The sequence below is a fragment of the Talpa occidentalis genome, unplaced genomic scaffold, assembly GCF_014898055.3.
Source record: "Talpa occidentalis isolate TD23 unplaced genomic scaffold, MPIMG_talOcc4v2.1 talOcc4.7, whole genome shotgun sequence".
In the NCBI taxonomy this organism is placed as follows: domain Eukaryota; kingdom Metazoa; phylum Chordata; class Mammalia; order Eulipotyphla; family Talpidae; genus Talpa; species Talpa occidentalis.
In genome coordinates this window covers 38,879,520-38,905,471 of record NW_023605083.1, presented here as the reverse complement: position 1 = coordinate 38,905,471, position 25,952 = coordinate 38,879,520, and the positions used below count along the sequence as shown (strand labels likewise).

Below are 25,952 nucleotides of genomic sequence, written 5' to 3'. Positions count from 1 at the left end.
TTGGAAAATAAACACGTAAGAAGAAAATGAGTTATGCTGATTAAAGGCTGTAAAAGATCACCATGTTGCACATGCTGACAATAGTTACAACAGAAAGTGATTATTAAAGCCCACTGGAAGTCAGAAGCATGGACTGCTAGGGTTATAGACCTCAGCAGCAGCTGCGGTGTGGCTAGCAATGCTACAGGAAGAGACTTGAAAGAAGTGTTCAGAGCTGACTGTGCACATTATGTGTGAAAAGAAAATAACACACCTTTCTCTGACCTCACTGTAACTGAGAGGAAATGAATGGGTCTTTTCATCTTGAGAGAGAGGAAATGAGTGAGAAATCTGACACTATTGCCTCTTTCTTTGTGAAGCCCCAAGTCTCCACAGCTTACAGGACATCATTATCTCCTGTTCCTCCTATCACTTAGTTCACGATTTCTCAGTCCCTTTTGTCCCCTCTTCAAATGCTGGTGCTCTCCAGGCTCTATCCTAGATCTTTCTCTCACCCTACACTCTCCCGCTACGCTCTTTCATCTACTGAAATAGTTCTCCAACCCAGACTTCTTCCTTAAGTGTGAGGTACAAGTTTCTAACTATTTTCTATAACTCTGCTCCTACCTGTCCTGCAAGAACCTAAAATACAAGCTTGTGCATAACTGATTTTACCTTATCCCCTCTCCTAATGAGTGGAACACCACCCATCCAACCATCAAACAAATTTGGTTCTACTTCCTTAACATGGTCCATCCCTTCTGCTATTTTTTTTTAAAGATTTATTTATTTATACAAGAACCGGGGTACAGGCCAGATGCGTGGGAGGGTGAGAGGATTCACCAGAGACAGAGCGGGGAACAGAACAGGCAGACTGACGAAATACACTGCTAAGGGGAGCAGCGGGCAAGACAGGAGAGGTCTGCTCGCCATTTGGGTTGCTCCGAGGCCGACGGGGATGGAACCGGCACTGCAGAGGCTGCCAACAGCTTCACAGCACTGCCCTCAACCACCTGCGCCACCAGGGGAGGCCCCCTTTGCTATTTTCTTAACCCAAGCCATCATAATCTTGGTAGGGGGAAAGGATAAAGCTAATTCCATACAGGCTTTGTGGACTCCACCCCCATCCCAGGCCAAAGCCAAAGACACTGGGAACTCCAAATCCCATCCCCACCAAAGGGAAGGTGGCTGGGACCTGAGGGTGGGGTTAAGCAGTCAGGTTGGTATAAAGCCAGACACTTGGGCTTTGGAGGGGTCCCCCATTTTGGCTCTCCGCCAGCTAGCAGCATCCGGCCAGCTCTGAGAGTGACTTTGGGTTTCCAGGTCGGTGGATCAGGTAGGATGCATTAAAGACTTTATTTCCCTATTTTCTCCCTGAGTTTGTACATTTTCCTTATTTCCTTTTCCCTTGTAAACAAACCTTTTATTAACCTTTTGTGTATGCCTGTAGTGGAGTATTAATAAGTCCCTCTTAAGCGCGCGGGTGAGGACCGACAGCCAGGCAACCCGTTCAATATTGGGGCTGTCCTATAACAATCTCACCCCTTTATTATAATAAAGTTTTGCAAAAGGTACTAGAAAAAGAAATATACAACAAACCCAAGGAATGTTTATTTCCCCATTAAAAAAATCATCATTCCTATATCTCTCTGCCACTTATAAAACTTGTAAAGAAATTTGTTTCAATTTCAAATTTCATAGCAATTTTAACACATTTTCTTGGTTGACCCCTGTGCACATGCCTTCCCCCAAAACAAGCCTTGTAACAAAGGTAGACGTTTACAGATAAGGAAACTGGCATCCAGAAAAGTGATTTCCCCAGTACTTCAAAATGATATTCTATACTTCTCACCCCTTTTCTATAGCAAGAAAAGGTTTTCCCCAATGGCGCAGCGATTGAGCACTGGGTTGTGAAGCTGCCTGCAGCCTCTGCAGCACCGGTTCCATCTCCAGCCACCAGGCAAGGATCCCACATGGCACGCAGACCTCTCCTGACACCCACTGGTCCCCTCAGCAGTGTACTTCATCAGTCTGCCTGCTCTGCTCTCCCCTCTGGCTCTGGTGAATTCTCTCACCCTTCCGCGCTTCTGACTATACCCAGTGCTTATATAAATAAATCTTTAAAAAAAAAGAAAAGAAAAGGTTTTCCTGAAACTTAAAGGGAAAAGAAAAAGGAAAATCAAGCTTTTAAAGCCAGAGCTTACAATATATTAAATTTGTGTCACATGTAAGAAATTCTACCAATGTTTACTCATTTTTATTAATTAGATGAAAACAAGATGTCTGTCAGTTATCTGAGTGTAGGAGTTTTACTGAAGCAAAAAGGATTTTGAACACAGAAATCTTCATCGTCTAAAGCAGATGACTTGGGTACATATGAGCACACAGTCTCTCACATGCACACCCACATTCCTTCAAGGAGTCTTCTGAGAATCAAAGAAAGATTACATTTAGTATGATGCTAAGTATTTGTACTATACTAATTCTGACCACTGGGGAAATACATCTAAGTAGTATTTTCACCAATATAAATTGGGAATTTATTCACATTCATAATTCATCTTAAGAATGGATTACAATCCAAGAAGAGAACAGTACTGCAGATGTACATCACCTACCACACAATCTCATTTGTCCCTAGAACTCTGTAGTTTTCAGAAAGGATATTTAATATATATTAACATAAATATGGTTTAAATATTTAACACATTTAATAAATCTTAGATACATGCTCTGTTTGTTTAATACAATGTGATTACCTTACAAAATTATCAAATATTGTAAGCCCGCTGCTACAAAGTACTTACAACATAAAATCTTGTTCCCAGGAAGGTTGATCCCCACGAACTGCTACAGTTGTGCTCTTCACATTCTGCACTTTCAGGGTGACATATGTGTTAAATTTATCTTTTAAAAAAAATACAAAATGAAGATATAATTAGTACTCAGATTGTTATCCAATATCGCATAGCCCTTGCAATTAAGGACTATCCAAATTAATGTATTACATATAGAGGAAAAAAAATGAAGTAACACTGTACAATATAGTATCATTCTAAGCATAGCAGAGTTGCAAAAAATTGTAAAATACATACTATCTTTAAAAGCATAATCCGTAAACAGTGTTTTAAAGTTTATTATCCTTTATATTTCCCTCACTAGCCATACATTACTACATATAAACTGAAACAAAAGCTTCATGAGACACAAGATGATACATTGATATTTCCTATTCTAGCTTATCCATATTAAAATGTTAATCATAATGCAACCAAATTTATTTTATAGCCCACATACAGCTTGAATAAAAAATTAATTTAACGGATTTAGTAGGAAAGGTATATAAATTTTAAAAATGCAGGAAGAAATAAAAGAAAAAAGTGATAAAGTATTACAGGAGTCAAAAAGGTTACCTCTCACTGTTGACAGGGACAAGAATTAAGGAGACATCCTCATAAAGAATATGGATTTCATAGTTTGAAACATAATGTGGATTTCAAACATAATTCCATTTGGTCTATAACACAACTTAAAAAGAATATTATCACAGAATTGGGAAAAGGATATTCTTTAACCTGGGAGTATAAGATAGGATCCTGGAACTTACAGCTCAGAAGTCTGATCTTACTGCTTAACACAGTATATTTTGCAGTTCATTCCACTACCTTCACACCAGCCATGATTAAGGACACTAAACTGAGAGTTCACTTTTTTATGTATGAAATTAATTATAATTTTATAAAATGAAAAAAAGGACAGTACTTTTTAGCTCATCAAATTGACAAAGATTATTTAAAATGACTACCTAATGTTAGAACTGAGAGAAAATGGGCCTTGTCGTGCATTCTAGAAGAAGGCGAATCTTTCTCTGAAATATATTGTTGAAGAGTATATTGTTTTTGGGAACCACCAACTACCAGGAAATTGCCTAAATGACCAACACAAAGGGAAAGTGCAGAGGCACCTGCTATATGTCCTCTAACCTATCAGAAAACATGGAGTTGTTCCTTTGGCCACGCATATGTGAATCTACAAGCAAGATGATGTAGACATAAAACGGATGGGCACTATTCAAAAAGGCATGCCCCACACGTGACCATGGCAACATTGGGAGTCTATAATGTTACCCAGCATACAGCTGGCATTACTTTAAACAAAACTAGTAAGATTCTTGCCAAGAGAATATTGTAGAACTGAGATAGCTTCCTGAAACGTATGAAAAAACACGATCAGAAAAAAAAGAAAACCAGAGTAAAGTACTTGGGTTCAACTGAATTGCCAGTCTGCTTGACCCAAAGAAGCGCACTTTGTGAGCGCCAATGGAAAGGAGCGGAGCTGCTAGAATCCATTCCCTACAGATTCGTGGCAGAGTAAGTAAGTGTGAAGAAAGAAAAAAAAAAAATCTTTGGACTTTAAAAAAAAGATATTACTTTATACTTATTAACAAGGAAAGTTTACTACAATTACACTTAAATTATGTAAGGATACAAGTCCACCCCCATGAGGAATTCCCATCTGCATCCAATAGTAGCAGTGCAATAGACACACTGGATTATGCTTTTCATCGTAGGATTTTTTTAACTCCACTCTCATATCTAATCAAAGCTGACCAAGATCAGAGGTAGATGCCACTCAAGAGCATCCAAACATGGGCTGGTTAAAGCTGAGACAGACATGATCCCATCCCCAAGGATTTAAATAGAAAAAACAAATATGGATAATTGGTGGTTGGTGCCAAAACTCCAAGGAAAGCATATAAACATCACCAGAGCAGTCATTATGGGCTAGACAGAGAGCCTAGAAAGCCAGCTAGAAGAGAACAGTGAACAGAGCAAGTTCTCAGAAAGAAACTCTTAATCCAGGCAGTGGAAAAAGCAGTAAGCTCAAAAACCGCTTTAGTTTCTGTTGCATCCAAGACTCATCCAAGTATCTTATTGTTTTTTATTTTATTTTTGCTTTTGTTGCTGATTTCTCTGTTTTTTATTTATATATATTTTAAATCATTCTTCCTTTTTGTACAATGTATGCTTTCTCCTCTCAGTCTCTGTAAAATTTCCACCACCAACTCACCCATGCACCATCACCAGAGCCCTTTATGCTCTTTCCGTGCACGTTTTGATCCCTCTCTCTCCCCCTCCCCTGTAGAATATCCGATTTATAGTTGCCTGTTAATTTTGTTTATTTATGATAATATTTTTTTTCTTGACCTATAAGTGACCTATAAGTGAAACCATCCAGTATTTTTATTTTTCTTTCTGGCTTATTTCACCGAGCATAATTCCTTCCAGCTCCATCCATGTTGCTACAAATGGCATGAGTTTATCTTTTTTGATTGCTGAGTAATATTCTATTGTGTATATATACACCGCATCTTCTTGATCCAGTAATCTATTTTTTGGCATTTGGGTTGTTTCCATATCTATTTATAAATAGAACTGCAATAAATAGAGGGGTGCAGGTATCCTTCTGAATTAATGTTTTTGTGTCCTTCAGATAGATTCCTAGGAGTGGAATTGCTGGGTCATATGGTAGCTCCATTTTTACCAGTTTGAGGGACCTCCACACAGCTTTCCATAGTGGTTGGACCAGTCTGCATTCCCACCAGCAGTGCAGGAGAGTTCCTTTTCCTCCACATCCTCACTAACATCTGCAGTTTCCAGTTTTTTAATATATGCCATTCTCACTAGTGTAAGGTGGTATCTCATTGTGGTTTTGATTTGCATTTCCCTGATTATATGGGATGTTGAACATTTTTGCATATACCTGTTGGCAACTTGCATTTCCTCTTTGGATAAGTGTCTTTTTAGCTCTTCTGCCCATTTTTTGACTTGACTGTTTGCTTTGTTTTTATTGAGTCTTGTGAGCTCTTTGTAGTTCTTTGTGATCAGTCCCTTATCAGTTATATTGTGTGCAAAAATTTTCTCCCACTAAATAGGGTGTCTCTTTGTTCCAGTTAATGTCTCTTCTGTTGTACAGAAACTTTTTAATTTGATGTAATCCCAGCTGTTCATCTTTTCCTTCATTTTCTTTGCACTGGGGTATGTGTCTTTACAGATGACATATGCAGGAGATATATGCGAGACCTTACTGAGATATATGCAAGACTCAGTTTTTCAGATCTTTCTGAGTTTTCAAGCTACTCATTTTTTCTCCAACAGTAACTATACTATATCTTTGTAACCTGCTCTAAACAATTAAGGAGAAACCATTTTTTACCCACAAAATGACAAAGATTAAAAAGTTTCATATTATCTAATGTTGATTAGGACTTGGAAAAATAAACACACTTTGGTCAGAGTACAATCTAGCAAAAATTTTCATAAGAGAAGTTTGGCAGCAACTACCAGTATTTTTAAAAATATACCTTTGGGAAAAAAAAAATATATATATACACCTTTGGCCCAGCAATTATACTTCTGATTCTAGCATAAGGATACATTTTGCAAGCAATGATAAACCCATAAGAACATTTGCTCTTTATAATAGACAAAAGCTGGAAACAACCTAAATATTCAATCATGGACTTAAAGGTGATGCAGTTACATATGACTGGTCTCTCAGATAAGAATTAACAAGTTTGTCTTTCCCATTTTTCTTGCAATTCCCCCCTTATTTGACAAGTTTGCCTTCTTTATGACCCATCTCTCAGATAAGCCTTAGCAAGTTTGTCTCTCCCATATTTCTTGCAATTCCCCCCGTGTATGACTGGTTCGTCTTCTTGCATTCCAAGGAATACAGCAGTTAAAAAAGCAAGCTGGAGCCCACCCATCTCGTGCTTACCCTTTTCCCCTCCCCTTTGCAGACCCTTGCCCATCTCCCTCCTTTTTTCCCTTTGTATAAATACCCCTGCACTCTGCCCAAGAGCAGGACAGTTTTCTTTCAGACATGAGTCGGCTGCCCTCCTCATCGGTCAACAAATTAAACCATTTTCCTTTTCCTCAAACTCTGTTTCCTTTCATTGGCTGAGGGAAACTGAGGCCGGCATTTGGTATCAAAGGTACAAATCTACAACAAAATTCTGTATGTTTTAAAATTCTATACAGACATATGTATATGTGTATGTGTGTATATGTATATGTATATACACACAGAGAGAAGGTATTCCTATGTGTTGCAGAGGTATGTTTAGCTGAACCATTTTTGTATACATGCATACACATAGAAAAAAGATTTGCAAAAGCATATTAAAAACCTCTAAATAATTACTTCTAAGTCATGAACTTGAATTGAGTTGGTCAAGAGATACAGGGACTAATTATTTACTAGATAAAAAGGGATCTGAGAGGGAAGGAGGGAAAGAGAGGAAGAGAGACAAAGGTATGAGAGAGAGATTTCTTTAATGTTTTACAACAGTATTAATTTTTTGCCCCAGCTTGCTGAAAAGTATAATGGACAAATAAAATTTATATATATTTAAGTTATGAAACTTGACTTAATGTGTGTACAGATGAAAAAATATCACCACAATCAAGAAAATTAACATATTCAGTACCACCACATCGTTACCATTTTCTGGGGGGGATCTGTGGGGAGAATGAGTGTGTACTGACTGCTAAAGATGGAGCTTCCATATGATCCAGCAATTCCACTCCTAGGTATTTACCCAAAGGACACAGAAACATCAATTCCAAAGAGCACCTGCACCCCTCTGTTTATAGCAACACTGTTTACAATAGCTAAGCTTTGGAAACAACCCAAATGCCCCAAAATAGATGACTGGATCAAGAAGATGTGGTACATATACACAATGGAATATGACTCAACAATCAAAAAAGATAAACCCATGCCATTTGCAGCAAGAGGGATGGAGCTGGAAGGGATCATGCTCAGTGAAATAAGCCAGAAAGAAAAAGAAAAATACCAGATGGTCTCACTCATAGCAGGAATTTAGAAAACCTAAATAAGGGACCAGGAAAAAGACTAATAAACCAGAGACACACTAGGGCATGGTGGGGGGAGCGGGAGAAGAGAGTAGGATCAAAACAAGGGTGGTGGGAATTGTATGGGGACTATAACCAAGATGAAAATGCATATCTTTGTGCCACCACTGGTGGCACAGTGGTAGAGCGCTGGGCTGCAAAGCTGCCCACAGCCTCTGCAGTGCCGGTTCCATCCCCAGCCACCAGTGAGGGTTCCCACATGGCACACAGACCTCTCCTGCTGCGCCCGCTGCTCCCCTCAGCAGTGTGTTTCGTTACTTTGCCTGTTCTGTTCCCAGCTCTGGCTCTAGTGAATCCTTTCACCCTCCCGAGCTTCTGACTGTACCCAGTGCTTGTATAAATAAATGAAAAAAAAAGAAAATGCATACATTGTGCAAAAATGAAAAATGATGTAAAAAATATATAAAATAAAAAATGTAAAAAAGAATGAGTGTGTATTGAGAACACTTAAGATCTATTCTTAGTAAATTTCAAATATATAGTGAGAAGTATAAATTCTTGTGCATTAGATCTCTAGAAATGACTCATTTTTCATAATTAAAACTTTGTACAGCCCTCCACCAACATCTCCTTATATTACTTTTGTAATAATTTAATAAATTCAGTTGAGTTTAAGTAATGAATTAAGTGAAATTAATGATGTTTTGAAAGACTGCTTTTAAATCGTATCATGTATGGGGGATAAAGGACATAATAAAATAATTAAAGGCTAGCCTTACCTGGTGAACCCTGGAATTTGGCTCTTTTAACTGTAAGAGAAAAAAAGGACACCATGAAGAATTTGTGTACATTTATTTAACCAGCATTTCTTGAGGACATGCTATGTGCCAAGGATAGACTTAGGACTATATTTTTAAATCTAAGTCCTAGGAAGAGAAAACAAGCTGGGACTGTTGTAGAGCAACCCCAATACAAAACGGGGTGCCTGACTGTGGGTCCTCACCCACACACTTAAAAGTATTTATTAATGCTTTACTGCAGGCACACGCGAAAGGTTAATAAAAGGTTTATTTACAAGGGAAGGGGAAATGAGGAAATGTACAGCTCTGGGAGAAAAGTGGGAGACAAAGTTTTAAATGAGTCCTACCCGATCCGCCGATCAGGAATCCCAAATGGCGCTCTGAGAGCTGGCCGCCAGCCAGGAGCCGCGAAGCCAGGAGGCAAGCAACAGCGAGCCCCCCAAGGCCCACGTGTTTGGTTTTTATACCCAACCTGGCTGCTTAACTTCACCCTCAGGTCCCAGCCACCTTCTCTTTGGTGGTGATGGGATTTGTCTTTCCCAATGTCTTGATGGCTTTAGTCCGGACTGGGAGTGGAGTCCACAAAGCCTGTATGGGATTAGCTCAGGACATCATTTCTCCCTAACAGGACTTCTGATCAAAACTGAAAGGCAGGCTTCCCTGGTGGCACAAGGGGTTAAGTACCACACTATGAAGCAACCCACAGCCTCCGCAGCACAAGTTCGATCCCCCGCCGGCCAGAGAGAAACCCACATGGCACAGCAGACCTCTCCTGTCTCGCCCGCTGCTCCCCTCAGCAGTGTATTTCACTCAGTCTGCCTGTTCTGTTCCCCACTCTGTCTCTGGTGAATCCTCTCACCCCCCCCCCAGATCTCTGGCCTGAACCCCGACTCTTGTATGCATAAGTAAATAAATCTTTGAAAAAAAAAAAAAAAAAAAACCTGAAAGGCAGAGAAGATGGGCCCTTACAAGTTATCCAATCTAATCTTACTTAATGAAGACACTTCTTCAAGGAGGTAGAGGGAGCTAATTACTCTTACAGCAGGCAACCAGTTTCATGTAAGATAATCTTTTTAAGGTGTAAGTTACATATGTCCCTTATTTAAAACCTATCACAGATACTCCACTCCGTTTACAACAAAAGAAGAGGATAACAGACCAGATCTAGAAAACAAGTTATAAACAAGAGTGAAAAGTAACTTTTTTTGGGGGGGTTGGAAATAAGCAGATATCAAGAGGAGTTCCTATTCAAATGGTCACCAAGAATTCTGTTTCCAAACACCAGTGGAGAACTGCACAAGAAAGAATCCCATGTAGCATGTCAGCTCCTAGGAAAAGTCAAAGACTATATGCAAAGTCAGGAAAACTGCAAAACTCCAGAAAACACCAAAAATATCAATGAGGATAGGGTTAAGTGTCATGGGGAAAAAAAAATAAAAGGAACTCCCTGAGAAGGACAATGGAGGTGACAGATCTGCTTGCTTCTTGTCCCGCATTACAACTGAAAGCTGCAGCTTCTCTGACATCCAAACTCAGTTTAACACTTCCAAGAGATGGATCATTAATAACCTTTCGTGAGTCTCTTCATTCCAAACAGTACTTAGTACTGAAATACATTTCTCTTCATTGAATCAAAATGCATCTCCCACTTAAGTGCCCTCTGTAAGCACAAGCCAATGACTTTCCAATTATTCCTCATTTATTTCAAGACTTACTATACAGCTTCAGTAATAAGATAGTGTGGGACTGGCAAAGACATAAAAACAGACAAATCAATGGAACAAAAATAGATATATAAAATATACAATTATATAACTATGTTGAGGGGGGGGGAAGGATGTCCTAAAGCTAATTCCATACAGGCTTTGTGGACTCCACCCCCACCCCAGGCCAAAGCCAAAGACACTGGGAACTCCAAATCCCATCACCACCAAAGGGAAGGTGGCTGGGACCCAAGGGTGGGATTAAGCAGCCAGCTTGGTATAAATTCAGACTCTTGGGCTTTGGAGGGGTTCCCCCATTTTGGCTCTCCGCCAGCTCTCAGCGTATGGCCAGCTCTCAGCGTATGGCCAGCTCTGAGAGTGCTTTTTGGGTTTCCAGGTTGTCGGATTGGGTAGGACGCATTAAAGACTTTATTTCCCTATTTTCTCCCTGAGTTGTACATTTTCCTTATTTCCTTTTCCCTTTTAAATAAACCTTTTATTAACCTTTTGTGTGTGCCTGTAGTAGAGTATTAATAAGTCCCGTTTAAGTGCACGGGTGAGGACCCACAGCCAGGCAACCCGTTCAATATCGGGGCTGCCCTATAACAACTATAGTAATAAGTATTTTCTGAAATTACCTCATACCATATGCAAGCAAAACATGTTATGAATCATGAATCAAACTAAATGCAAGAGTTAAAACAGTGTAACATCCAGGAGAAAACATAGCAGAAAATCTTAGTGAACTTGGGTTAAACTAGATTTTAAAAATCCTGACGTTTAAAACAAAAAATGGCTCTGTCACTGCTGGTTTCAATCCAGCCCCATACAATGCTGACGCTACTGTTGCTGCCACAACTTGGGAGTTTACGCACCAGCACCGCCACCACACCCCTCCCTCCACAATTCTGTCACCATGAAGGGCATGAACAAGTAGAGATTTTGTACTACACCTCCCCACCCCCACCATCCTACCACAGCAGACCCAAACCAAGGATAGATGCCACCTGAGAGTATCCAAAACACAGGCTAGCCAAAAGCTGAGACCAACACACTCCCTCTTTAAGGATGTTAATTAGGAAAAGCAAATACAAACAATTATGTTTTCACTTTGTCCTGGTAAGAATACAAAATGGTGTAATCACTTGGAGAAACAGCTTAACAATTTCTTACAGTTAAACATACACTTATCATATTGTAAACCCTGACAGTTGGCTTCTTTTTGTAATTCAAGTGCCTGACTTAAGCTTTGATGCTGCGGCATCTACTTCAAAGAGAACCAGCTTCAGTAAACCATTGCCAGCCATGTGACTAGATAGAGAGTCAGATTGCCTCCCCTCAGTGGCTCCTTTGTTTTACAGATCTTCATTGACTTAAATAACTGGTTATTTGGTTTTTCTTTTTCTTTCTTTCGCTTCCCATGCTTTAAATTCCGACTTTTTGTTTAAAATTCACCAATAGTGAGCTCAAAAATACTAAACCTCCACCCTTCATCCCAATAAAAGCAGAATCCCCAAGTGCATTCATTCATGAACACAAACTCACTCTTTCCTACCTTTTTTTTTTTTTTAATAATTCCTTATGTTTATTGTTGAAGGGCATCTTGCAATCCTAGTAAGAACAAGGACCAGTCCAGCCATAACACTGGTTTTGATAGACTGAAAGTGCAACAGGGTGGTCCCCAGGAAAGGGGGAGGTTCCCTGCCCCACCCAAGGGAGGGTGGAGCTGAGCAGGAAGAGGAGAAGCTGCAGAAGAGGCTGAGGAAGGAAGCAGGATGGAGCCAGAAGGAGACCTGGAGGAGGCGCATGGAGCCTAGAGACACGTGAAGAAACTGCGCTTGTCTTTTGGTCGTGGACGGGGTGACACAGATGTGGGTGAGACCCATGGGGAGGAGACAATGGCAGCTTTTATCTTGATGTTGATTTTGCTCTTTTTCCTTCCGGGCTTGTCTGCTTGTTTCTGACCCTTTGCTGTGGGTCCCCACTGGAAGGTGCTTTAGACTTGTGGCAGGCTTTGGGGCCTTGCTCTGGGCCGATCCCATATGGATGGACTTTTACCCACGAGGGGACGGGTAACTTTGGGTGCTTCATTTAGAAACTAGACTCTTTGACTTACCTGTATTGTTTCCTAGTTTTATTAAAGTTCCTTCCCATTAAAGTCTCCTATGTTTTGTGTTGATGCGGCGGATGGCAGAACCCATTTAGAATAGGCAGGTTTGCAGGGTTTGGGCTGCCCCTCTCCCTGTCCTATAACAAAAGTAGCACAAAACATCCTGCAATTATCCTTCGTAGAATTTACCCCAGAAAACTTATGCCCATACAAATACTTGGGCATGAAAGTTCTTAGCAACCTTATTCCTAATAGCCTAAAACTACAAAGAGCCCAAATGTCCTGATTAACTGGCAAATGGATAAACAAAGTGTGGCATATCTACACAAAGGCCACTAATCAGCAATTTAAAAAGGAAAAATTGACAATGTGCAACAATACAGATGAATCTGAGAAGCAAATTTTGCTCACTAAAAGAAGCCAAACACAAAACGTTGTATGCTGTAGTACGATTCCATTTACATGACATGCTAGAAAAAACAAAATTGTAAGAGAAAGTACAGCAGTACATAAGGAAATTTTGGGGGTTGCTGGAACTATTCCATATCCTCACCTTGGTAGTAGTTAAGTAACAGGGTGGGCCCCAGGGAAAGGGGCGGTTCTAGGTTCCTGGCCCCACCCAAGGGACAGTGGGGCTGAACAGAGAGAAGCTGGACAAGACTGAAAGAGAGCAGGAGGAAAAAGGAGACGTGCAGGAGGCACATGTTGCAGAGAGAGGGGAGAAGCTGCATTTGCTTCTTAACCTTTTATCGGCAGCAGGGACTTGGACATGGAAGGAGACATTTGAAACAGACGTGGGGACTGGTGAAGAGGAAAACCTTAATTTTGATTTTGCTCTTTTCCTTTCAGACTTGTCTGGCTGCTTCTGCCCCTTTCCTATGGATCCCTGCCAGAAGGTTCTGTAGATTTGTGGCAAGCTTTTGGGCCTCAGAGGTTCTGCTGTGGGCCACCCCTGTTTGGCTGGGACTTTACCCACAAGGGGACAGTTAACTTTGGGTGTTTCATGTGATAACTATTTTATCTATTCTTTCCCTTCTCTTTACTACACACTAATTATATGAAAGTACTTTTCCATTAGCGATCTTACACACTACAATATGTTTTCTCTTGATGTGACAGAAGGCAGAACCCATTTAGAGTGGGCAGGTTTGGGGATACCAGGGTACCCCTCCTCCTGCCCTGTAACAGTTACAAGACTATATATTGGTCAAAATTCAAATACTTATAATTGATCGATGTTTCAATGTGGAAATTATAGTTGGAGAAAAAACTGACATCTCACTAAAGTTGGAGAGAAAAAAACTCCTCCCAGCAACCCCACATTTGGGAATTTAGTCTACAGATTTTCACAGATGCGGGGGGGGAAGTATATATTAGCTAATAAATGGAAGCAATGTTTACAACAGCAAGATGTTAGAAAATTGATTAAATGTTAAATTATGGGCCTCCCCGGTGGCGCAGCGGTAGAGCGCTGGGTTGCGAAGCTGCCCGCAGCCTCTGCGGCGCCGGTTCGATTCCCGGCTGCTCCCCGGCCACCGGAGGAGGGTCCCACATGGTGCGCAGACCTCTCCTGCCACCCGCTGCTCCCCTCAGCAGTGTACTTCGGTCCTTCTGCCTGTTCTGCTCCCCGCTCTGGCTCTGGTGAATTCTCTCACCCTCCCACGCTTCTGACTGTACCCAGTGCATGTATAAACAAAACAAATGAACAAACAAATAAATAAATAAATAAAACATGCCTCTATAAAAAAAAAAAAAAAATGTTAAATTATCTAATTACATGAAGCAAAGCTTTAGAATTTTCAAAAGAAAATAAGGGAATGAATTATGTTTGCATGATGGATGGATGGGTGGGTAGATGGATGGATAGATGGATGGATGGAAAATACATATACATTTTAAAATAAAAGTCATGAAAGGGGGGCCTCCCTGGTGGCGCAAGGGGTTAAGACACAGCACTGTGAAGCTTTCCCAACAACTGCAGTGTGAGTTTGATGCCTGGCCTGGTCAGGGAGCTGACCTCCCTTGTCTTGCCTGCTGCTCCCCTCAGCAGTGTATTTCAGTCAATCCGCCTGTTCTATTCCCCCCTGTCTTTGGTGAATCCTCTCACCTCCCACACCTCTGGCCTGAACCCCAGTTCTTGAATGCATAAATAATCTTTAAAAATGCTAAAAGTACAATAGTATTTCATTGTCAAAACTGGGAGGAGCTCTAGCTACAGCACACAATTCTTCCTTATCATCTAATACCACACTATTCTATGTAAAAACAAGGAGAAAAGCAAGATGTATAGAAAAGAAATAGTCATAACTAATATATTGTTTGTCAATTACATCTCCATTTTTAAAAGAAGAGGAAAAAAAATAGTCATGACTGAACAGATTTCTTCAAACACCAGCCAACAGGAAAACCTCACAATCAGGGCTAAAGGGAGAAACCACAAGCAAAATATTTGGTCCCAGGCTCCTTACAAATAAAAAGGAGAAATAAGAGAAGATAGGCTATGCTGGTTGATCCTTAAAAACCCTGTAACCTCAGCTTCTGAATTGCTCTGACCTTGCTGAAGAATCCATTCTACAACTGGCACTCTGAAATTACGGGAAATAATCCTCTTCACAGTCTGTATCTAGTGACCTAGTTCCTCAGACACAAGGGATGGTTGACTTCCCCTGTCCTCTCATGAAACAACTTCCCCAAAGCCTTTCAGTACTATTTTCCTTGTATGCAGCCCTCCTGTTTCAGAATCTAGCATTAAAGAATATACTTCTCAAATGCAATAACTGCCATTTCCTTATTATTTAAAATAATTTGAAAAGACAGGAATCATATAATCCCACTGTGCTGTTTTCAATCTGGCATAATACATATTTTAATATATGTAGTTGTAACCATTAATTTGTATATTTTGTTATATTATATTTTTATATTTGTCAAATATTTGACCTAAAGATACATTAACTGTGATATCTGTCAGCCAACTGACCATAGGAGTTGATTCAGCAGACTGACTAGCAAGAAGTGCCTTTGAATTTGTCACCAAAAAAGGTTAGTTATCAGATAAGATTAATTTTAAAAAGAAGGGATCAATCTAAGACTATATATTCTAATGAAAAGTATCATCTATCTACATCCTGTTAACAAAAGATTGTCATCCAGGAACTCTAAACCCAAACACCGCACACTTACATAAAACTAATTTATTAGGCTCTTGGTGCCCTGCTTTAAAAAACAAACAAAAACAAAACCTTACCATTGGTCCTGAGCTAAGAAAATCCACCCATGTAATTCTACATGTATTCAACACCATATTTACATGACCTCACCATCCTGCTCCTTTGATCAAATCAAGGATGATCATCAGGCCTAAGAACAGTCAATCAGTAAGCTACAGAGCAGTTTAACAGGTGTTCTGGAAGATACAAAGAGAATGAAGAAAACCAAAAGTCATTGTAGAAATAAAAATTCCTCCTTCTGCTTAGGTGAGGGTACAGAGACTGCAATTTTTCCATGTACACAGTTGGGCTAGACATCCCAATGGTATTCTGACTCCAAGCCTCTCCTCCCTCACCATGCCTCCCCCCCTCCAAAAAAAAAAAAACTAGGGTGAGATAAGTGTTAGAGGAGAAGCAAGCTGTGTATTTTGCTGTTTGGAGAATGTATCTCAGGGGAACACAAATGGAAGGAAGAAGATAAGTTGAGACGCTATTAGTGGTCCAGACAAGAGATGATAATGGCTTGCATTAATGTAATGAAGGTAGAGATGGATGATCAAAAAGATCTAGACAAAGTAAAGCATATAAAGAATTGGGAACGAGTTTCTGGAGCCAAGACAGCAACTAAGCATAGTAGTCTCTGATGCACAGATGTTTTTACAAGTTAATTTTTACATGGTACATGCTTACATGTTTTTACATGCTATATTATCTCTTCAATATTTATCAAGTGCATACTGTCAGTCACTGTGACACATAACACAAAGAGAGAGAAAAGGCTTCTCTCTGTCCTCAATTTTCTTTTGGGGTAGTTAGGTTTAGATGAGATCATGAAAGTGGGGTCCTCATGACAGAATTAGTGTCATGAGAAGAATGCCGAAAGCTAGCAAGTACGCTCTCTCTCTCCCTTTCCCCCTTATCCCTCCTCTCTCTTGTGTGAGGATACAGTGAAAGGGCAGTCATCTGCAAGTCAAGAACAGAACCTCCACCAACCTTCAACCATGCTGGAACCCTAATCTTGGAAGTCCCAGTCCCCAGAATTTTGAAACATGCCCAATATTTAAATCACCCAGTCTATGGCATTTTGTTGTAGCAGTCCAAGCTAATTAATATAGCTAAATATTTATTAAACAAGACTTTCATTTTTCTTTGAATTGATCAAATAACATCACTGGGGGAGGAGTAGGAAAAAAGAGGGAAGGCAGCACGGAGGACTACAGTGGTGCACTCTGGGTGATTTGGTGGAGGGTGACCTACAATGGTGAGATCTGACAGGGGACTCCTAATGTTATCACAATTAAAAAATAAATTAAAATTATATAAAGATAATATTGTTATAGGTTGAATTATGTCCCCCTAAAATGTCACCAGGCAAGAAGGCCCAACTACTCCATTTACCATGCCCCTCCTATGTTTGCTTACAGGACCCAAGAAAAGATGCTAATAACCACAGGACAAATCACATCAGCCATCCCCAATATGGAACTGGAGTGGTGTATGCAAAAAGAGACATGTGCAACAGCACCAAGTGCAAAAAAGTCTTCTGGGCATGACCACTGGAACCCCATCGTAGGCCTATGAAGTTTAACTCTTCCCGTATAAAGGACCCTGCATGCCCTTGCTCTGGGGGAATATATACTTAAAGAATAAGTTCACCCTCCTCCATTCCTTGATCAATGAATAAAGTCTCCACTTGCTGTGCTAAACTTGATTTTGTATTTCATTGGGAGGAACAATTCTGAGTAAGGAAAGAATCAGCCAATCAGCCAAGGGCTGGTGACAAAAATTTATATGGTGAAGTAAGCACCCCAGCAACTCAGAATGACATTATTTGCAGATGTAGTAAGTTAAGATGAGGCCATTAGGGTGGTTTCTAATCCATTATGAATGGAATTCTTATAAAAAGGGGAAATTTGGGACATGCACACAGAGAATACCATTTAAAGATGACAGCAGAGATGCTCCTACAAGTCAAGAAATACTAAATATTGCCAAGTTAACAGGAGTAAGAAGAGAGGCATGAACAGATTCTCTCTTACAACCCTCAGAAGGAACTAACCCTGAAGATATCATCTTGGACTTTGAGTATCCAAAACTGTAAGACGAATATATTTCCATTGTTTAAGCCACCCAGTTTGTGGTACCTAGTTACAGCAATCCTAGGAAACTAGTACAACTAAAAATAACCTTTAGGGGGCCTCTCTGGTAATGCAGGGGTTAAAGACAGCGCTATCAGTTATCTCCAGCTACTGAGAGTTCTATTCCCAGGCCCACCAGGGAGGTGATCCACATAGGGCAGCAGACCTCTCCTGCCTCACCCACTGCTCCCCTCAGCAGTGTATTTCAGTAGATCTGCCAGTTCAGCTCCCCACTCTGTCTCTGGTGAATCCTTTCATCCCCACACCTCTGGCCTGTACCCAGTTCTTCTATGCAAAAAAATTTTTTAATTAAGTAAAATTACAGTCAAATAAGCAGTACAGTTTTAAAACATGACATCTCAATACATAATACCCCACATGACTGGTCTTTTCTCAACAGACTTTCATATGTTCTTTAACTTGTCCCTAGGATCCTCAGAGGTGGTTAAGGCAAGAAAGGGGTTATTAGTCTCCTTTTGCATAGCTGAAAACAGACTCAGTAAATTCAGTAATGTGCTAGACAATTATACCTAGCAATCTTCTCAATAAATAGAGCTATGTCCACATATGCACTGTCCACATGTTAATCAAAGTTAAATAAAATTGAAGATTCAGTCCCAGGTCATACTAGCCTCATTTCAAAAGTTCAATAGTTACATGTCAGTGTGGTCACCCCTGAAGAACACTGACATGAAACATTTTAATCATCAGAGATTTCTATCCAACAGGGCTGGACATACAGTGTTGTAACATACTGAAGATGTAGATTGCAGCCTTACAATGTATGGTACAACAGATCTTTGAATAAGTACCAAAACACTGTTAACCAGGATCCTCAAAAAATTGCTTATAGTGATCAGCAGAGGACATTTGCAACACAGTGAAGGCAAGAAACAACCTAAGATACACTGAAGCTGTACACAACTATAAAAATCCATCTGAGAAACCACAGGGTGCTCTTAAGGGTAATCACAAATACTATGAATCATCCTGGAAAAGCAATGTAATAACATGCATAGTAAGAAGTAGATACACATTTACAAAGAGACATGTCTAGGGTGAACCTATGATTCTATATTATAGAACCAACCAAGCAATAATTCTACAATATGTATTCTAACCTATGTCTACACTGAATTTTCTTCTTATCCAGGCTGGAAATATCTCTTAAGTAGAGTAAACCTAGTTCTTAGACACTTCATTGCACTCTGGACCCCAAAACAATGTGCTATTTTTAATAACTACCATTGAGTATGTAATCTGTGCCATGAATTGGGCATTAAACATTTTAGAGAAATGTATTAAATATTTATTTTTTTAATTTGTATTTATTTATGCATACAAGAGCTGGGGTACAGGCCAGAGACGCGGGAGGGTGAGAGGATTCACCAGAGAGAGAGTGGGCAGTAGAACAGGCCGATCAACCCAAATACACCTAAAATCCCCACTTACTTCCATTCTCTCCCTCCCTCCCTTGACATATTCACTATGCTGATATTGATATGTATCAGCCCAGCCCAAATTTATACTTTTAATATATATGTGTATACCAATAAATAACACACAGTAATGTTTTTTGCATGTTTCTAAATGTTAAATTTATGCTATCATATTGTATCTGTCTGCAACTTGCTTTTCTGCCCATTTTGGTTTTGAGATTTATCAATATTGATAAATGAAATTTAGTTTATTCATTCAACTTAGTTTTGCTTGCATTCTATTTGATAAATATGCCACAATATACTTACCCAAACTTCTACACAGGACTTTTGATTCCAAATTCTTTTTTTTTATTAAGATTTATTTATTTATACAATAGCTATGGTATAAACCAGAGGCGTGGGAGGGTGAGAGGATTCACCAGAGACAGAGCGGGGAGCAGAACAGACAGAAGGACCGAAAGCACTGCTGAGGGGAGCAGCGGGCGAGACAGGAGAGCTCTGCTGCGCCATGTGGGACTCTCCCTGGCCGGCTGGGAATCGAACCAGTGCTGCTGAGGCTATGGACAGCTTCACAGCGCTGTGCTCAACCCGCTGTGCCACCGAGGAGGGCCTTTTACCAAATTCTTACCATTACAAACAGTGCTGTCATGAGTATCCTCCTGCATGTTTTCTTTGACACAGTGTTAGGACTGGAATCACTGGGCTGCAGAGCATACATGCTTTTGACTTTACTAGGTATTGCCAAATTACACTCCAAGGTAATATAAATTTTTACACCCATCCTATTGAGTTCCCAAAATAATACTTCCAAAAAATGTGTCAAATAATTTTCTAAATAATAATTCAACAACAATTCTAAGTAATAGGGCCTCCTGGTGGCACAAGGGGTTAAGACACAATCTATGAAGCTAACCACAGCCACTGCAGCATGAGTTCGATCCCCGGGCAGAGAGCTACCCACATGGCACAGCAGACCTCTCCTGACTAGCCCGCTGCTCCCCTCAGCAGTGTATTTCAGTCATTCCACCTGTTCTGTTCCCTACTCTGTCTCTGATGAATCATCTCGCCCCCAACACCTCTGGCCTGTACCCCAGTTCTTGTATGCATAAATAAATCTTTAAAAAAAAAATTCAAAGTAACAAACCACCTTTTATTTTATAACTCTTAAAATTATAAACCAAATCTCTATAAACACAACCAAATCCAACAATGACAGAGGTTCCAAACAAATTTATCATCAGTCATCTTTCCTTCAGTGCCTATTTGTGACAAAGGAAATATAAGCTAGGCCTAAGGACACTGTAGAAAATGTTTTCCAAACTTTCTTTTAACTTACCCTATGATAATAGATATTACACTGCAACAAAGTTCCTATGCATTTACATAGTGTGAATTGTGTATGTATATGTTAGTATGTATACTATGAAACAAAAACTTCTAAAACAATACTTTCCCTTTTTCCCTGATGCTGGTCACCCACTTAACTGATTTCAGGAATAATAAATCATGCGTCTGAATTGAAAAAACACTGCTGTGTATACATTTTCCACTTTACAAATCAACTAACACAGAGAGAGGTTAAGTAACTTGCCCAAAGTCTCAGATCTAAATAAACAGTGAAATCAAAAATTCAAATCCAGATTCCAAACCCACATTTTTTATAGTCTGTGCTTTTCCCCTGCAATATTTATATTAAGTCCACACCAAATGAAACAGCTAAATGCTTCAATTTATGTCCACATGAAGCAAGGCAAAGGAAAATATAATAAATTCTGTAAAAATATGGCAGTGTGATTAGAGTAATAAACAAAACCAGTGTTGCAAATCAACATATCTATGACTTCATTCATTCATCTACATTTCTAAAAAGGTCTTAAATATCATTTCTAAGCTTACACTTTACTCCACAGCTATTTGTTATGACTTAAAGAACATATTAAGGGCCTCCTTGGTGGCACAAGGGGTTGAGACTCAGCACTATGAAGCTGTCCTCAGCCACTGCATAGTTCCTTTTTTCCCTGTTTAGGAGCTTAAGTATTTTGAAACTTAAAAACAAGAAAATATGATCAGTTCCATAAACATTTATGAGCACTTAACTATGGGTGAGGCATTGAAGTAGTCACTCTGTGTATATAAAAATGAGTAAGAGGGCCTCCCTGGTGGTGTAAGGGGTTAAGCACTGCACTATGAAGCTATACCCAGCCTATGCAGCATGAGTTCGATCCCCGGCCAGGGAGGTGACCAACATGGCACAGCAGACCTCTCCTGTCTCACTTGCTGCTCCCCTCAGCAGTGTACTTCACTGGATCCACTTGTCCTGCTCCCTACTCTATCTCTGGTGAATCCTCTCATCCCCTGCACCTCTGGCCTACACCCCAGCTCTTGTATGAATAAATAAAATCTTAAAAAAATATATATATAAAAGAAAAAAAATTCATAGAGAATGCCAAGAAGGGCTCGCTGTAAAAAAAAAAAAAAAAAAAAAAAAAAAAAAGACTAGGAAATAACTGAAAGTTAAAAAAATAAAGAGCATATTGATGAAATATACCCAAATGTGTTACCTATCCTTGAAAAAAAAAACCTTACTTTCTCAAAGAATCAACAAAAATTACTACCTGTAGGCTCCTTCTCAAACCAATAGGCAAACAAGTACTTACGTCAAACTTCAACTAACAAAGTCAATGACTAATTCTAAAGTAAACACAGTCCAGGTTATAACTATGTACAAGTACTCAAATATGTCTTTTAAAATATTTTCTAAATAAAAATATCTCAGTTGGTAGAGTTTACATTAATACACAATCAGATTTCTATGGTTACTATTTACCCCAAATAATACAAGCTTGGTTATACACAGACAGTTGTCTATTATAGGTTCAGCCTACCCGTCTATTCACCTAATACCTTAATTAGCCAACTAACTCTTACAGGTATAGCTAAGTGTAAAGAAAAATTTGTTTCACCCAGTTTAATGTTTCAACTTCAATACCTAAAGCCATCAGAGCCTCCCTGGTGGCCTATGGGTTAAGTCTCAGCACTATCACCAATACAGCCCGAGTTCCATGCCCAGTCAGGGAGCTAACCAGACCTCTCCTGTCTTACCCACTGCTCCCCTCAGCAGTGTATTTCAGTAAATCCACCTGCTCTGCTCCCCACTCTGTTTCCTCTCATGCTCTCCTCTCATACTCTCCTCCCCTGTACCTCAGGCCTACACCCCAGTTCTTCTACACAAAAATAAATAAAATCTTTAATTAAAAAAACAAAAACCCAAAGCCATCATAGTAAAATCTCTTACCTTGGACATAAATCATAACTATTTCTTGGTATCTATTAAAATCCATTCAATATCCCATAAGGGAGCCCACAGGATATTAACTGCTGATACACAGCTGATCCATCAACATGAAGTCAAAACAAATGCTTACTGGATATTACTTACTATGTGAAAGAGACTGGGGTCCTGTTTAAGATACCTCATGTGATAAACTAGAATTCAAGTCATTAAAGTGTAGTGTGCATATATGGGTTGTTTTGAATAGCATGCCTCCCATCTCCAGTAAAACAAAGTATAGAAGCTGATCTCAAGAAAGAAAACCCAAAATGTCTAGGGTTTACAGAAACAGCATTTATATATCACAGCAAGAAATACCTATTACCACCCTGAAAGGAGAGAAGTCGTAAGTACTCCAAATTGAAGTTCTGCTAGCAAGCAACAGATACTGACACCACAAACACATTGTTTGCAACCAATCCTCAAATATCAAATATCGGCTGCCTTATTTATTTCACGTCATTACTGAGGCAGCAATACATTCCCTTCTCTATTTTGTTTGGTTCTTCACATGCATTTTCAAATAGCTTATAAACTGCTATCACAATCTCAAGTGAATCACTGCTCCAAATGAGAATGGCACAGTCATTGTCTTTCACATGGACAGAAGATGATTCTGAGCAAAGGCAAAAGACTCAATTTTTTTTTGTTTTTTGGTGAGACTCAAGAAGAGTTCTCCTGAATCTCAAATGCACTATACTATATGTCCACTCCAAACCCCTGCAAAAAAAAAAAAAAAAAAAAAAAAGGAATTTAAGTTGTAGACACTATGTAACTAGTAAATTCTCTATCCTATAAAGCACCTGATATAATGCTGTACCTGAATATATTCTAAGCAAACAAACCACAGCTGGAGTGAGACTCTGCTTTCACATCCAATAGTGCACAAAGCCATATTTCCCCTAACATTATTTATAAAATATGTTTTCTTCATGTTCCAAAGCACTATCCTTTATTACAAATTTTCTATTTTATAATTTATAACACAGAAATATCTAAATTCAGATTTACAGTCCTGAAATTAACTTCCATGGGCCCAGTAAAATAACAATAATAAAGATAACTAAACTAACAAGGTAATTATGAGAACTAAATTTTAATCTTTACCTGTTATTAGCAGAGAGCAAGGCAAAGAGCAAAGGTTGATTAAATGTTAGCTTCAGTATTTCACTGACTCTAAGATGTTGTGTTATTTTCTTATATTTTCACAATTCTAAAATCCAAACGCATCTTATAATCAGTGATGTGTTATAGCTCAATGAATACTATTTTTTCCTAGTGGCACAAAATTATGCATATTAAAACATCTGACATCTTATAGTCAATGAAATGGAAATACAGTATATTATGATGAAGCTGAGTAAATGTTTACCTACCTTACCACCATTCCTCCACCCAACAGATCCACAAAGAATACACCAAATCTACACCTGCTCTCCCAAGTCATGTTTCCAACTATAACACATGTCAGAACCTCAAATTTAACATGTCTAAAGCCAAAATCATCATCTCCCTAGAAGCTGTTATTCCTTCTTTCTGTTTCCTATCCCAACGAATGACACTATAACACACACAAAAAAAAATCTGACTCCACCTATACCTCCTACCTCTTGCTCTCCCACTGGGGCCTTTCCTGTCTCTCAAATGCAATCAAACAATCCATTTCTGCACCCCATTTTATTTTGTACCTCCATTTCAGATATTACCAAACTGTATCCTAGAATATATTTAGTTGAATACAAGGCAGTCACTCCCTCTTGGTTTTTAGTTTCTTGAAGGCAAGACCCATTTCTTACTCTCTTTTTTTTTTTAAAGATTTATTTATTTATGCACAAGAACTGGGAACAGGGCCTCCCGTGGTGGCACAGCGGTTGAGTGCTGGGCTGCAAAGCTGCCTGCAGCCTCTGCAGCGCCAGTTCCATCCCCGGTCACTGGCGAGGGTCCCACACAGCACAGAGACCTCTCCTGGCGCGCCCGCTGCTCCCCTCAGCAGTGTGTTTTGTCAATCTGCCTGTTCTGTTCCCCGCTCTGGTTCTGGTGAATTCTCTCATACTCCCGCGCTTCTGACTGTGCCCAGTGCTTGTATAAATAAATCTTAAAAAAAAAAAAAAACTGGGGTACAGTCCAGAGGCAGGGGAGCGGGAGGATTCACCAGCGACAGAGTGGAGAACAGAACAGGTGGATGCACTGAAATACACTGCTGAGGACTGTAGCGGGTGAGACAGTAGCTGTGCCATGTGGGTAGTTCCCTGGCAGGCCGGGGATCGAACTCATGCTGCAGAGGCTGGGGATAGCTTCATAGTTATCCCTTGAACCACCAAGGAGGTGCTTAACCCCTTGTACCATCAAGGAGGCCCACTTACTCTTTTTATACACACAGAGTGGCTACTTCAATGCCTCACCCATATTTAAGTGCTCAAAAATGTTTATGGAACTGATCATATCCTCTTTGTTTTTAAGTTTCAAAATACTTAAAACTCCTAAACAGAGGGAAAAAAGGAACTATGCAAACAAAAATTTCTATAACTTAAAAAAGAATTTCACACACATGATCTCACTTGGAGCTTAATTCTCAACTCTATGAGGTACTTGGAACACTTCATTTTTAAACTGTGGCTTAATAGTCAAGACACTTGCCAAAAGCATTCAGTGTTACAATGAGATTTTACCCCACACTGTCAGAATAGCTATTATCAAAAGTCAAGAAACAGTAACTATTGGCAAGGGTATAGAGAAAAAGGAACCCTTGTGTTCTGTTGGTGGAAATGTAAATTGGTGCAGACACTATGAAAACAGCATGAAGGTGATTAAAAAGTTAAAGATCAAGGGCCTCCGTGGTGGCACAAGGGGTTAAGACGCAACCTATGAAGGTATTCGCAGCCACTGCAGCACGAGTTCGATCCCCCATTTGGCACAGTAGACCTCTCCTGTCTCACCCACTGCTCCCCTTAACAGTCTGCCTGTTCTGCTCCCCATTCTGTCTCTGGTGAATCCTTTCACCCACCCCATACCTGTGGCCTGTACCCCAGTTCTTGTATGCATAAATAAATCTTAAAAAAAAATGATTGAGTGAAACTTCTAGCACTCCCAAACGCACTAAATCAACCCCACCCTTCACTGATAATCTGCATCCTACTTTACAGACAAATCAGTTCTCTCTCCCCACCGCCATATGATCTTGACTATCCCCTTCTTATAGCTTCCTTCTTTCAAGCTCCAAACATTCAAATTTCTTCTCAAGATCACTTTTTTTAAAAAGATTAATTTATTTATGCATACAAGAACTGGGGTACATGCCAGAGATGCAGAGGAGGGGTGAGAGGATTCACCAGAGACAGAGCAGGGAATAGAACAGGCAGA

The 25,952-nt window shown here is 39.7% G+C and overlaps 1 protein-coding gene across 8 annotated transcripts in view; it reads right to left on the bottom strand.

The window, feature by feature from the left end:
* Positions 1-25,952, bottom strand: part of UNC13B (unc-13 homolog B) — a 208,664-nt gene that overhangs the window by 148,359 nt on the left and 34,353 nt on the right. For all 8 annotated transcript variants that reach the window (XM_054689551.1, XM_054689553.1, XM_037494598.2 and 5 more), the window contains 2 exons: positions 8,639-8,668; positions 2,787-2,886 (listed from right to left, as the gene is read on the bottom strand). In XM_054689551.1, the coding sequence (XP_054545526.1) occupies positions 2,787-2,886; positions 8,639-8,668 (130 nt within the window). The remainder of the gene's footprint in view (positions 1-2,786; positions 2,887-8,638; positions 8,669-25,952) is intronic.